Consider the following 15,200-nt stretch of genomic DNA (forward strand, 5'->3'; position numbering starts at 1 on the left):
CTAAGGAGAAGAACAAAGCAGAGCAGGGAGGCAGGAAGGGCCAGGGAAGGGGCTGCAGTTTTAATTGGAGTGCTCAGGGAAGGTCTTAAACCTGACTGGGAACCTTGGGGGGAAAAGTGGTGTGTGATGCGGGTCATTTCCTATTACCCTAAAGCAATATCCAGAGGCTTGGGTTTGAATCTGTCCCAAAGGTAGTGATTCTCCACCCCCACCCGCCACCCCATCCCTGCCTTTTTAAAAAAAGAAAACCCAGAACAGGGCTTACCTGGTGCCTCAGACAGTAAAGAATCCTGCCTACAATGCAGGAGACCCAGGTTTGATCCCTGGGTGAGGAAGATCCCTTGGAGAGGAAGATCCCTTGGAGAAAGGCATGGCAACCCACTCCAGTATTCTTGCCTGGAGAATTCCATGGACAGAGGAGCCTGGTGGGCTACAGTCCATGGGATCACAAAGGGTTGGACACAACTAACCTAACAGAAGCAGAAGATATTAAGAAGAGGTGCCAAGAATACACAGAAGAACTGTACAAAAAAGATCTTCACGGCCAAGATAATCACGATGGTGTGATCACTCAACTAGAGCCAGACATCCTGGAATATGAAGTCAGGTGGGCCTTAGAAAGCATCATTATGAACAAAGCTAGTGGAGGTGATGGAATTCCAGTGGAACTACTTCAAATCCTGAAAGATGATGCTGTGAAAGTGCTGCACTCAATACGCCAGCAAATTTGGAAAACTCAGCAGTGGCCACAGGACTGGAAAAGGTCAGTTTTCATTCCAATCCCAAAGAAAGGTAATGCCTAAGAATGCTCAAACTACCGTGCAATTGCACTCATCTCACACACTAGTAAAGTAGGCTTCAGCAATATGTAAACCATGAACTTCCAGATGTTCAAGCTGGTCTTAGAAAAGGTAGAGGAACCAGAGATCAAATTACCAACATCTGCTGGATTATGGAAAAAGCAAGAGAGTTCCAGAAAAACATCTATTTCTGCTTTATTGACTATGCCAAAGCCTTTGACTGTGTGGATCACGATAAACTGTGGACAATTCTGAAAGAGATGGGAATACCAGACCACCTGACTCTTGAGAAACCTGTATGCAGGTCAGGAAGCAACAGTTAGAACTGGACATGGAACAACAGACTGGTTCCAAATAGGAAAAGGAGTACGTCAAGGCTGTATATTGTCACCCTGCTTAATTAACTTCTATGCAGAGTACATCATGAGAAATGCTGGGCTGGAAGAAGCACAAGCTGGAATCAAGATTGCCAGGAGAAATATCAATAACCTCAGATATGCAGATGACACCACCCTCATGGCAGAAAGTGAAGAGGAGCTAAAAAGCCTCTTGATGAAAGTGAAAGAGGAGAGTGAAAAAGTTGGCTTAAAGCTCAACATTCAGAAAACGAAGATCATGGCATCTGGTCCCATCACTTCATGGCAAATAGATGGGGAAACAGTGGAAACAGTATCAGACTTTATCTTTTTGGGCTCCAAAATCACTGCAGATGGTGACTGCAGCCATGGAATTAAAAGACGCTTACTGCTTGGAAGAAAAGTTATGACCAACTTAGATAGCATATTGAAAAGCAGAGACATTACTTTGCCATCAAAGGTCCATCTAGTCAAGGCTATGGTTTTTCCAGTGGTCATGTATGGATGTGAGAATTGGACTGTGAAGAAAGCTGAGCACCAAAGAATTGGTGCTTTTGAACTGTGGTGTTGGAGAAGACTCTTGAGAGTCCCTTGGACTGCAAGGAGATCCAACCAGTCCATTCTAGAGGAGATCAGCCCTGGGTGTTCTTTGGAAGGAATGATGCTAAAGCTGAAATTCCAGTACTGTGACCACCTCATGCGAAGAGTTGACTCAGTGGAAAAGACTCTGATGCTGGGAGGGATTGGGGGCAGGAGGAAAAGAGTGCGACAGAGGATGAGATGGCTGGATGGCATCACCGACCTGATGGATGTGAGTTTTAGTGAACTCTGGGAGATGGTGATGGACAGGGAGGCCTGGCATGCTGCGATTCATGGGGTTGCAAAGAGTCGGACACGACTGAGTGACTGAACTGAACTGAGCAACTAAAAAATCTAGGACAATTCTGGTGGTGTTACTGCCAGAAACTCCATGGCTTAGACATATGCTACTCCAAATGTGGTCCCTGGGCTTGTAACCTGTAGCAGCAGCAGCAGCACCTGAAAGCTGTTCAGAAACTCAGACTCTCAGGCCCCACCCCAGACCTGCTGCACCCAAATCTGCATTTTAAGATTGTCCCAGTGACTCTTGTGCACATTAATTTTGAGAAGCACTACTCTCATGAGCTCCAAATCCCCTTGCAGAGCTGATTTTACTTCTGTAGATAATGGATCTCAAACTGGAGTGTGAATCAGCATCCCCTGGAAGGTTGAATAGAACACAGCTCCCTGAACCTACCCCAGAGTCTCCAGTTCAGCGGGTCTGAGGTGGGTCTCCAGAATCCGAGTCTCTGACAAGTTCTCAGGTGATGCTGATGCTGCCAGTGCTGGACCTGGGACCACAGTCTGAGAACCATTGCTCTATATATGAAAGCACTGGTTTCCCAAGATCAAACCTTATTTTAGCATGAGTTGTTTTTCTTTAACGTTGGTCCGTCTTTGCTGATTACTTTTTAGTCTCTTCTGCTGTTACATCCCTTGGCCTCACTCTGTAGACATGAGTCTTGCTCGTCCTGGTCTCTCCAGTAAATTCATCCAGTAAATATTTGTGTGCTGAGTCAAAAAAGATACGCTATGATTAGGAACCCAGGCTGTAGGTCAGACACACACACACCTCTCTTTGAATCCTGACTCACCACTAACTGTGTAACCACTTCTAAGCTTTAGTTTCTTTCTACATACGTGCTAAGTCACTTCAGTCATGTTCGACTCTTTGTGACCCCATGGACAAGAATACTGGAGTGGGCTGCCATTTCCTTCTCCAGGGGATCTTCCCAACCCAGGGATCAAACCCAGGTCTCTTACATTTCCTGCACTGGAAGGTGTGTTCTTTGCCACTAGCACCACCTGGGAAGCCCTTTTGCTATATAGGAAGAAAAAAATGACATCTATTTTACTAAATCTTTTTTTTTTTAATTGACTAAATAAGGGAAAATGCTTAGGCTGGTACCTGGCCTACTATAAGAACTTAATAAATGAAAGTTAATGCTGTTATTAAATTAGTTTGGGAGTACCCCTCCACCCAGGAAGCCGGAGTACTTCTGAATGTTTAACCCCTCTCCCCCCTGCTTTGGTTCGGTGCCCACTTCCTCCGGAATTATCATCAGCTGTCTTGTCAGCATTGTGAATAGAGAGATTAATGAACTAATAGGAAATTATGCTCAGAAAGCAATTTGCAGTTATCTAAAATGAGGCGTTTTCGTCTAATAGGTTCACGAGCACAGAGTGGAGTTTAGTTCTAAGTGGTCGGCTGTCAGTACAGACCATGTATTGTCTGATAACCATGGATTCAGCTGGCTGAAGTTTGCTTTTGCAGTTAAGATGCTGATGGATTTCCCTAGCTCAATCGTGTCTTATCTGCACCCTTCCCCCTTCTCAGGGTCCTTCCAGAGAAGGACACTTCTGCAGGGCTGAGGTCAGGTTCCTTGGAAACCTCTCCACATCTCTCTGGGTTTCTTGTGGGAAAACCAGCAGTGGTGCTTTGAGTGGTTGTGTTCTAGAAAATAAGAGTTTGAACCAAGGTGACTCTGACCCAGACTCTTGGTGTAGGGCCTAGAAATCTGCATTTTCAGTCGACCTCCTAGATAATTCCTATTTGCACATAAGCATGAGTGTCCTGGGCTGAGCAAACAGCACAGACAAAGGCTTGGCTCAGAATTTAGTGTTAGTCGCTCTGTTGTGTTTGACTCTTTGAGATCCTGTGGACTGTAGCCCACCATACTCCTCTGTCCTTGGGATTCTCCAGGCAAGAATACTGAAGTAGGTTGTCATTTCCTTCTCCAGGGGATCTTCCCAATCCAGGAATCGAACCTGGTCTGAGCATATTTTGCAGGCAGAGTCCAGGGTAGAGAGGAGACTGGTTCTGCTTTGCAGCCACGGTACCAGCCCTAGGACTCCTGTTGTTGCTTCCTGAGGCTCCAGGCCCGTGGAGGGGAGGCACCCCTTACCATCCAGCCAGCTGCTCTTCTGGGAAAGCAGTCTTGGGCTCTGGAGCTCCCACCACCCTGGACCAGCTCGCCAGCTAGAACGAGGCCCGGTGCAGGGAAGAGAATGTGTTGTCTGGATTGCCGTGCCTCTGGGTGGTGGTGGAGAGTCCTGCTGTGCTCTGAGTCACCTGCTCTTGGGGCCTGAGACAGGAACCGTACGGGTCTCAGAACACCTTGCAGATGTATAAAACTCATTTTCCTCTAGGACCACAGAGTACTTGCTCCTCTTCTTTGAAGATAGGATGATTAACTTAGTATCCGCTGAGCGCAGTACCAGTGACCTCGTTTAGGGATGCCGGTGCTACCAGTTCAAACCTGAGACCTTCCCTGGCGGGGCTTGCCCTTGGCTGATTGTAGCTTCTCCCCCAGGGGGCTCAGAGGCAGGCAGTCAGGGCATAACTGGTGCAGGTGTGCAAAAGGCCAGCTTCCTTGCCTACAGGCAGACATACTCAAGGGTACAGTTCACACCCCAGAGACCCGCTGTGGGGTCAGGCTGAGACTAGAGTCACCTGCAACCATGTCCTTGCTTAGCTTCTCCCCCATCCTGCTGTGCTAAGGAACATCCTGTAGAACTCCCTCCATAAATCACTTGCCAGATTGCCCATCTCAGGATCTGTTTCTAGGGAGCTCGACTTAGGACAGGAAAGCAACAGCACGATCCAGACTCTGGAGCCAGAGAGAGCAGGTCCTGGTTCTGCTGCTTCCAAGCTGTGTGACTCTGGGAAAGTTTCTAAACCTCTCTGATATAAAGTGAGGCTACATTTGATGTGATGAGACATGTGAGTGCTCTAGTCACATTAATGATTTGATGATTCTTTCAAATCAGACTCTTTAAGATGTTCAGCAGTTATTTTATTACAAAAGTGGATTCTCTATTAATATGAAATATGAAAAGAAACAGACTCACCAGATCACCTCCGAGGATTTGAGCAATGTTGAAGTTCTGGAAAACTTAAACCATTTCCTACTTTTCTGTAGTCCTTGTTCCCCATTTTGCTTTGGGGATTTTCTGAACCAGCCAGTTTCCTGGGAGACTAGTTAAAGGCTTTGTACCAAGGTTTCTCAACCTTGGTACTCTTGACATTTTGAGCCAGATAATTCTTTGTGGTAGGGAGGCTGTCCTGTGCATTGAAGGATGTTTAACGCCATTACTTCCACACACACACCCCCGCTCCACCCTTCCCCTACTCCACCCTCAGCTATGACAATCAAAAATGTCTCCAGATATTGCCAAATGTCCCTTGTGGTGTGTAAGGGGCACAAAATTGCCCTTGGGGGAGAACCACTGTTTTATATCGTAAATCCCTCATCCCCAACCAGTGGGGCTGTATATCCATTATTCAGCTTTTAAGTGCCAGCATTAGAGTGCCATTACTAAAGTATTCAATAGAATGATCAAACCGCTCGGGTTGCCTGGGACTTCCCTGGGTCAAGCACTGAAATTCCCAGGTCCCAGGTGGCCCAGGTTGGGGGAGGCAGGTCTGTGCCGGTAGAAACATTTTACATGCTCCAGTTAAGGTCACTACCCGCTTCCGTAGGCGTGAGAGCCATAATCACTTCCCTGGAAAGGTAGAAAGTGATGTTTAGAAACAGCACACTATTTCCAGTTCATTCCAGTGTGTTTTAATGCATTTTCCATAGTTCCCCCTCCTCCTGCCCTCAGTAGCCTGGTTAGACATGCTTGCACTGAATTCTTTTCACGTAAGCAGTCCCTTTGCCATTTTAAAGGTACTTCTTTATCTGGTTTTGCTCTGTTATTGGGTCTTTTCACTTGGATTTCATATGCTCTTTGGTGCCCTCCTTGCCCTGCGTGTCCTCCTCTCCAGTGTCCTTGCCTCAAAGTCCAATGTTTTATCTCAAGTTTTCCTGTGTTTGCAAAATGACTTCAGCCACAGGTGACAAGGAGATAAAAGCAGGAAGTAAGCCATGGTTGGTTTGAGCCACTGGGCGCTCTAATTTTTCCAGCTCTTGCAAAACTAGGGAAATGATGAGCTGGTATTGCAGCTGCTGCGAAGTTCCTGGAAGCTTCAGGAATTTGTACAACGGGCAGGATATTGGCAGGATATAATTATGAGCATGCATTTCAGAGATCACCAGCTTGAAGCCTAAACTTATTTTTTTCCATTAATAGAAACACTTCAGTTTTTGCAATAATCATCATGAGAATTATTGGTCCCTTATATGAGTTTTTACCTATTATATGTGCTAAGTTGCTTCAGTCATCTCCAACTCTTAGCCTACCAGGCTACTGTGTCCATAGGATTCTTCAGGCAAGAATACTGCTGTGGGTTACCATGCCCTCCTCCAGGGGATCTTCCTGACCCAGGTATTGAATCCGAGTCTCTTATGTATCCTTTATTGGCAGGAAGGTTCTTTACCAGTAACACCACCTGGGAAGCCCCTTACCTATTATGCTGCTGCTAAGTCGCCTCAGTCGTGTCCAACTCTGTGCGACCCCATAGGCAGCAGCCCATCAGGCTCCCCCATCCCTGGGATTCTCCAGGCAAGAATACTGGAATGGGTTGCCATTTCCTTTTCTAATGCATGAAAGTGAAAAGGGAAAGTGAAGTCGCTCAGTCGTGTCCGACTCTTCGTGACCCCATGGACTGCAGCCCACCAGGCTCCTCCATCCATGGGATTTTGCAGGCAAGAGGACTGGAGTGGGTTGCCATTGCCTTCTCCGGTTACCTATTATAGTTCAGTCCAATTACAGTTGTATGTGAGGGTGGATTATAATTCTCCTGGAGCTTGGGGTGGGGATTGGATACAAGGATGATGGTGATGGTCATGGTATCATGTATCGAGGGCTTGCTGAGTGCCAGACATTCTGCTAAGTACTTTACATGCATGAACTCATTTAATTCTTACAACAACCAGGGAAGGTAGGGTATATTTATTATCCCCATTTCTAAGAAAACAGAGCCCTTCAGGGATAACTCGTTGGCCCAAAAGTATCACTGTGGGTGAATCCATTCCTCAAACCCACTGATCCCTCTGATTCAAGATCCCAGAGCCTTAACCACTTTATGTGGGCAAAGAACCAGCCACACAGCTGCCAGTCCCTACTCTGCTTCTCTTTGAACCAGACAAGCAGAAGATGAGACTCTGATCTCAACCTGCAGCTGGACCAGAGCCATCAGTCTTTTCCTCCCCCACCTGCTGCCTTCTCCCATCATCCCTTCTTGAATCGAAAGATGATGAATGGGTCTCTGTGATGAACCCCACCCCACCCCACCCAGGTGCTGGGAACCCAGAAGACTCTGTGGTCACGGTCTCCTCTCTCAGGGAAGCGGGGTGTGAGGTTGAGGGAGGCGTCTCCAACAGGTAATAATTCTATAGCTTTCTTATGGAGACCTCTTATGGAAAGACCGGTGCTGGGGTTTTCCTGGTTATCGTCCATTATGTTGCTGGAGCATTCATTCTGATTTCTGTGTTAATACTCCCCATCTCCCTTGCTTATTTCAGCTGTTGCCTTTCTCTTTCTAACTCAGTTGAAGGCCAAAGAGCTCAACCCCACTGGGCGGTCAGCAGTGAGTTAAGGAGGGTGTGTTCTTTGAGGTCCTTCACCGAGACCATAAGGAGATGTTTCTAGAAGTATCAGCTCAAATGACAGACCCCAGGGGAACCAAAATTAGACAAAACTGCTCAGTTGGGGTATTCATACAAGCCCACTGCAAAGAGGGTACTGATTTGGTTTAGTGATTTTGCAAGAAGCCTTCAGAAGCACCTAATGCAGTGATGTTGGGGGGGCAAGCAGAGGCAGGAGAGTGAGGAGGGATAACCCGAGAGGGGCACTGGCTGCCCTGTAAGTGTGAGTATCTGCTTCCCAGGGTGGGGCAGGGGTGGGGGAAGTCTTTCCAAAATGCTTATCCAGGCATCACCTCCCTGTTTAACACCCTCCGCCTCCCTGTTTAATACTCTCCTTGGTTCCACTCAGTTCTTAGAATAAAATCCAGGTTCCTGAGCAGACCTGTGCCATCCTTATTTACCTCTCCTTCCTCCCCTCTCACCACGTCCTTCCTTTTGCGCAGAGCTCCAGCTTCCCCATGCCACCAACCCTGCAGCAGCACCCGTGCCCACTCACTGATGCTTCTTTGCACCCTAGTGCTTCAGCCTAGGTCTTTCTTGTGCACCTCTGCTAGCTCCCTGGGCTCAGCTCAGTTATCACTTCCTCCAGCAAGCCCTCCCTGACTCCCCTCAGTTCCAAAGTGCCATATCCTGCCCTTTCAGATCATCCCATGTACATATGATGTTGTGTTTGTCTGTTTACCGCTCTGTCCCTCTAACCAGACTTTGCTCAAGGGCAGGGCTGTGTCTGCTTTGTTCACTGTTCATACAAACAGGGTGAGCACAATGCCTGGCACAGTAAGTGCTCAGGAAATACTAGATGGTGGAATCGATCTCAAAAGGAGCCTCTGGATGGATCCCAAGGCCCTGGGATCCTGGTTCCCATCCAAATGGGGTCATTTCTAGGAGGTGACTTGACTTTGAGGCAATGAAATGAGTGAAATGGCATTCATGTTTGAAAGGACAAGAGATGGGTTTCCATACTCATCTAGATAGTAAACTCCTTGCTAGATGATTCTAAGAAAGGTGGTTAAAGAAGAATTCTCCCTCTATGTTATTATACACTGGCAGTGCCTCACACAGCACCTGGCACAGAGGGAGAAGATGATGTTGTTTTATGTGAGCATGAATGAATGGTTATCCTGATTCTGCTGTTTACCATCTGTGTGATTGGGCTGCTTCTTGAGCCTAGGTCTTTTTGACTCTAAAATGGGTGTAACAGTATCCATCGCTCACAGGATTGTTGTTCAGAATTGCCCAGGGTTATGTAGGAGCACCTGACTCCAACTGGGTGTTTGCTTAACATTTCTTCAACTGGATGTTGGGGACCAGGTATTTAAAAACATCCCATTTGCACTCTGTAAGGAAAGGCAGATGCAAAGTGAGCTGGTGTGGGATGAAAGAAAGGATCAGGGATTTAGGCTGCCCGGAGCAAACTTTTCATAAATTGGTTCGACTCCGCTGGCAAACCACTTGAAATGAACATATTAATCTTCACCAGCAAGGATCATAATAGTGCCTCATCCAGGAAGGCTGCCTTTCTGATCCCAGCCCCGCACCACTCTCCAGGCTTGTATCTGCTCTTAGGGGGTGCTGGGGGCCAGGACACATCCATTAAGGAAAGGGCAGAGCTGCTCATAAAACTGTTTGCCTCATGTAGTTCCTGGGCAGGATCCACAGAATTCCAGTTTGCTTGTGGTCAGGTCCCCATCTCCCATCCCCACGTTGGGGAGGAAGGAGGGCGGAAAGAAGGGAATGCAGGAGGGGTGTGTTTGCACTTCACAAACTGCAAGGGATACAATTTATAAGAAATAGAAATAATTTTCTAAAAATTGATGGAGACTTGGGACTTCCCTGATGATCCAGTGGTTAAGATTTCACCTTCCAATGCAGGGGCCACAGTTTCAATCCCTGGTCAGAGAGTTAAGATCCCTCATGCCTCACAGCCAGAAAACCGAAACATAAAACAGAAACAATACTATAACATGTTCAATAAAGACTTTAAAGAGTAGTCCACATCAAAAAAAATTCAGAAAATTTGATGGAGACGATTCATGTTCCCAGCGCCAGGAGCAATCTGGGGGCATTCCCTTCTGCTGAGCTGCCTTCCTGTTTCTTTCTCTTCTCCTCTCTCCCTCCATCTCTCCAGTGTCTGTTCAGCGTGTATCAGGCACCAGCCACAAACCAGGCACCGACAGCAGGGTAGGAAAGTTGCTGCAAGGAGGAGGAAGACCCAAATCCTGCCCCCAAGATAAATTCACATATTTAATTTTCAGACAGAGAGGATGTCTCATTCGGCCAGCAGCTAGCTCCTTTGGAGAATGAGATATCCCACGTAAGCAACTTTTCTTGATAACTGAAGCTTATCCTGTTAGCCTTTGAAGTTGGAAAAAATGAACTCTTTTCCATGAAAGTTTTAAGTAAATCCTTTCCAAGTGTCCAGGCTGCCTGGGGCTCGTGTGACATTTCCTGTGTGCCCTCAAGAGTGCCTTGGCCCTGCCCGCAGAGACATTGACCTATTTGCCGTCCAGGTGGGCACCACTTGGACATTTTCTCATTGGGTCCTCATGGCAGTTCTGCCTACGAGGAACCTGGAACTTAGCCAGGCAGGTGGATGCCTCCTTGGTCTGGAAAAGGTAAAACTATGACCCAGGCTCAGGTCAGCTGGATTCTGAAGCCAAGGCTTTTTACCTGGAAGCACATATGACCTTTACCTGGTGCCCTGAGTTGATCAGAGCTACCATCCTAACTTGCAGGGCTCCTCAGGGCCATGTCTGGTACGGAGATTTGTCCAGAGCGGTCAGCGGGGTCCTTCCCACCTCTCCATTTTCCTCCTTGTGGAACGGAGCACGTGGAGGACCCAATTCCTTAAGGACTGTGGGCTCAAGGGACACATGAAGGACAAGGAGCAGAAGGCTTGGTTTTGATGTGAGAGCTTTGGGGCAGACCGTGTCAGTGTTCCAGACCTCCTCTAATAAGCATGGTAACTTAGTTGGGCTCCCCTTTTTCTACAGACCCTGAGACAAAGATCTGGGACAAGTAGTTTCTTTGAGAGGTGAGCCCAGGCCATCCCAGTGGTGGGGGGGTGGGTGGTGTTGAGAAGTGAGAGAGGGACAGGAAGGGAAGGCAGCCTCTCCTAGGTCCTAGAAGAGCAGGTGATGGTCATGGGCACCTGGGGTCCAGTCCGTTGACAATACACCCCTGAGTTGTCCCACAAATTGTTAGTTTGTGGAACACTGTGTAAGCTAACAATAAACACAACTCCCACAGTAAAAACAAGAGTACCTGCAACTTCAAGTGCTCATCCTAGGCACCTCTGTTGTATCATTCATCTCTACTGTCCTGTAAGACAGATGCTGTGATTGTCCCCACTTTACAGATGAGAAAACTGAGGCTCAGAACGGGTCAGCGACTTGCCCAGCTTGTCACAGTCTGGAGGTGGTGGTGTCAGGCTTTGAACTCAGATTTGTTCAGTATATTATCCTGACACCATTTCCTTTTACTTTTTTAATCTGTTTATTTTGGGGGGTGATATGGAGCAAGGAGGACCCTGGCTTCTGGAAAACTTAGGCATCCAGACATCTCTTATCTGGGAAGTAGAGTGTGTCTCTCTTCTGTGTGGTCCTTGAGCTCTGGCTTGCATTTGCTGAAAACCCACACTCCCAGCACTTCCCGGGTCAGAACCAGAGAGGGTATGCCTTGGGAATCTGACTCTGAAGTAGATGGTCTACCGATAAATTGCATGCTAGTGGCTCTTCTTTCTTAGGCAATGAAAAGGAAAAAATCTAATTTTGGTGGAATCGTGCATGTTTCCTGCTGTAAAAATGATTCTTCATAAGTGAGGCATGTCTGGCCTCAGTCCCTGTAGCCCCTCCCCTCCAGGGTCTGGGTGATTCCAGTGCCCAGCTCATCCTACTGTCTGGATCAGCAAGTCCTGAATGTGTGGGCTCTAGTTTTTCACATGAGAACCTCTGTGCAAGGTTTCACTGTCTGGGCATCAGAGAACGATCTCTCGGGGTTTCTGCAGGAGCAGGGGCCATGCTCCCGGCCCTGGCACTGCCCTCTGAAGCCATGGCTAGAAGGATGCATGTTCCATCTCCCACCCTGCAGCCAGAGCTGGAGGAGGGCTGCTCCCTTCCTGCAGAAGACGGAAAGGAAGATGCCAGGAGGAGACAGGAGAAGGCTGAGGTCACAGGGGTCTTGCCTGCCTCGTCCTGATTTGGACACAGTCCAAAGGTAACATTGAGTTGCTTGCCCTCGCTTCATGGCGCTGCCCATGACAGGGAACGGGGTGCTTCACACCTGCCCATCAGCCTTCCAGCTGGGTTTGCTCAAGAAGACTCCTAGGTCAGGGGTGGCAGAAAGGAACAATCTCTTTCCGGAAGTTTCCAGAAGTTGAGCTATTTCAATCAGGGAAGAGTACAGAAACCTCTTGATCTATCGTTTGTCATCAGCAGTCTCCCCAGTTCAGGTGTATTCATCTGACCCAGTCATGGTTGTCTAAAGCCTCTAATTTCTTCTGGGTGTTTGTGGGATCAAATAGACTCTCCGTACTGGGGCTCTGCCGCCCTCTCCTTCCTCAAATCTTCCTTTCACTCTGGTTCTCTTCATTTCAGCTTCATCAGCCTTTAACTTCTGACCTTTGAACCCATCAGGCTTGATTTTGCCCCCTAACCTTTGTGCCTCTGGAGCCTTTCCCCTCCCACTCCTGTCAATTTCCATCTCGTTTCCCTGCTTTATTTTCCCACCATCTTCCCACACTGGCAACGATCTGATATTTATGTGTTTATTAACTGTCCCCATAAACATAGGGGCTTCATCTGCGTGACTGTTGTGTGTGTCTCCAGGACCTGTTTGTAGAATGAATCAAAGGCTAATTTCACACTCAGCAGGGTTTTCCATCAGGGCTTTGATGCAACACTAGTTATCTCCAGGGGAGCTGAGACCTTCCCGATGGGTCTGAGTCTGGGGGCCTTAGAAAAGAAAAAGAGAAAACCAAGTCATAGTACCCTTTGAAATCTGACAAAGGTATGGGGAAGAGCAAGGTGACATCTTGGATTTGTCTCAAAGGAAGACATTTTGCTTCCAAACTCTTAAACATAATACCAGTAAAACTTAATACCTGTTACTAATCTCATCCTAATTAGAAGTCTGGGTTGGCTGTCTCCTATAGAATGAGCCTTTAAGAAAAAAGTGAGGCTGCCTCAGGCACCACTGAGCCAGGGTTTCTGCCAGGACAAGTCAGTTAATCTCAGCTTTTCTATCTGTAAGATGGGAAGAATAATACCTATTTCATAAAAGTGCTTTAAAGATCTAATGACCTGGCATCTATAGAATGCTTGATACAATGGCTGGCAAATGAGTCTTCAGATAAGCAGGTGGTGATTGAATGATGATGACAAATATAGACTGGTAGATAACAATGTCTTTCAAAGCATGAAGTCCAAGTGGACATTGTTGGTTAAACAGTTGCTTCCCGCTCTTGGACTACCCAGGACTGACCTGTGAATGTGGGATGGCAGGAAAACTCTCTCCAGAGTTAATTTCCTGGGTTCCAAGGGTATGCCTTTGCAGTAGCTGTCTTATCTCACCCCCACGTCTTGGTATCCATAGCACCCAGAGCTTTCTGAACCATTGGTGTGTCTCATCCACCCATCTACCCAGCCATATATTCACCCACCCATCTATCCATCCATCCACTGATCCATTTAAACATCCATCTATTCGTCCATCCATCCATCTGTTCATCTGCCTACCCACCCATCTATCCATCTACTTAACCATCCATCCATCCATCCCCTCACCCATCCATCCATCCATCCATCCATCCATCCATCCATCCATCCCCTCACCCATCCATCCATCCATCCATCCACTCACCCATCCATCCATCCCCTCACCCATCCATCCATCCATCCATCCATCCATCCACTCACCCATCCATCCATCCATCCCCTCACCCATCCATCCATCCATCCATCCATCCATCCATCCATCCACTCACCCATCCATCCATCCATCCATCCATCCATCCATCCCCTCACCCATCCATCCATCCATCCATCCATCCATCCACTCACCCATGCATCCATCTATCCCCTCACCCATCCATCCATCCATCCATCCATCCATCCATCCACTCACCCATCCATCCATCCATCCATCCATCCATCCATCCATCCATCCATCCATCCACTCACCCATCCATCCATCCATCCATCCATCCCCTCACCCATCCATCCATCCATCCATCCATCCATCCCCTCACCCATCCATCCATCCACTTGTTCATCTTGACATCCATACATCTATCCATCCTTCTCTCTTTTTCTCTCTCAGGTTAAAGTGCCACAACAAATGCACCAAAGAAGCCCCGCCCTGTCATCTCCTGATCATTCACCGAGGAGGTAAGTATTTAACACTTCCTGCCCTGGGGTAGTAGTGGGGGTTCCTGCAGGCCATCTGAGATAGCTGTCCATCCAGGTAAAGTTTGGAAAAGCCCTTGATCCTTACCCTTTGTCTGCCTCATTTCTTTCCCTCTGACCCCCTCCTCCTGGCATCTGCCTCCTTAATCCATCCCGGTGCCCGTTCTCCCTGATCTTTGTCCTCACTCTGGTCTCCTTGATACTTTAGCCCCAGATTCATCTCCCCTCCCTAATTCTTTTCTCTCATTCTTGTCCTCTCTCCTAATTTTTCACTCTCCTCTCTTCCCCCCCAGCCCTATTCCTTTCCTTTCCCACTGAAAAAGAGCACTAGCTGAGTGTTTTTCCACGGTGTGCTCTTCAGACTCAGTCAATTGGCCCTGTAGAAATAGGCACAGAGAGGGGTCTTGATCACACCTGTTGGTTTGGGTCATCCGTGTTCCGTCTCCTGGGGCCTTGGGAGTGCCTGGGCCAACCTGGTTGGGCAGGGAGGTAGCCAGACACTGCCTCTGGGAAGCCACTACCAACCTTCCACCAGGCAAAAGCAAGACCAATTTAGTTGGAAGGAAAGACTAGAAGGAAAAATTTTTCCCTGCCTGCCAAGAATACAATAGGAGGCCTGGTAGTCCAACTTTCAAAATGTAGTTCCCCTGATTCTTGGGGCAGTTTTTCCATTATCGACACTGTACATCATCTAGTGGGGAACTCTCTAAGCCTGTATTGTTCAATACAGTAGCTACCAGCCACATCTGACTGTTTACATTTAGGTGAATTACAATGAAATAAAAATAAAATTTTAATTAATCACACCAGCCACATTTCAAGGCCTCCGTGGCCACATGCAGCTACTGTACTGGACAGTGCAGATACAGCACGTTCATCATTGCAGATATTGGCCATCGCTGGTCCAGACCATTACTCTTCCAGCTGTGGCCCATGGACCAGCAGTAACACGGGAATCACCTGGGAGCTTGTTAGAAATGCACAACTTTTGGCCCCACTCCAGACCTGTCGAATCAAAATCTGCATTTT

General features: G+C 47.6%; 1 protein-coding gene across 1 annotated transcript in view; it reads left to right on the forward strand.

Moving 5' to 3' along the window:
* KSR2 (kinase suppressor of ras 2) overlaps window positions 1–15,200 on the forward strand; it is a 454,968-nt gene that overhangs the window by 353,919 nt on the left and 85,849 nt on the right. Inside the window, exon 8 of the mRNA XM_069557572.1 lies at window positions 14,086–14,151. Coding sequence (XP_069413673.1) covers window positions 14,086–14,151 — 66 coding nt within the window. The remainder of the gene's footprint in view (window positions 1–14,085; window positions 14,152–15,200) is intronic.

The sequence above is a fragment of the Ovis canadensis genome, chromosome 17 (assembly GCF_042477335.2).
Source record: "Ovis canadensis isolate MfBH-ARS-UI-01 breed Bighorn chromosome 17, ARS-UI_OviCan_v2, whole genome shotgun sequence".
Classification (NCBI taxonomy): Eukaryota; Metazoa; Chordata; class Mammalia; order Artiodactyla; family Bovidae; genus Ovis; species Ovis canadensis.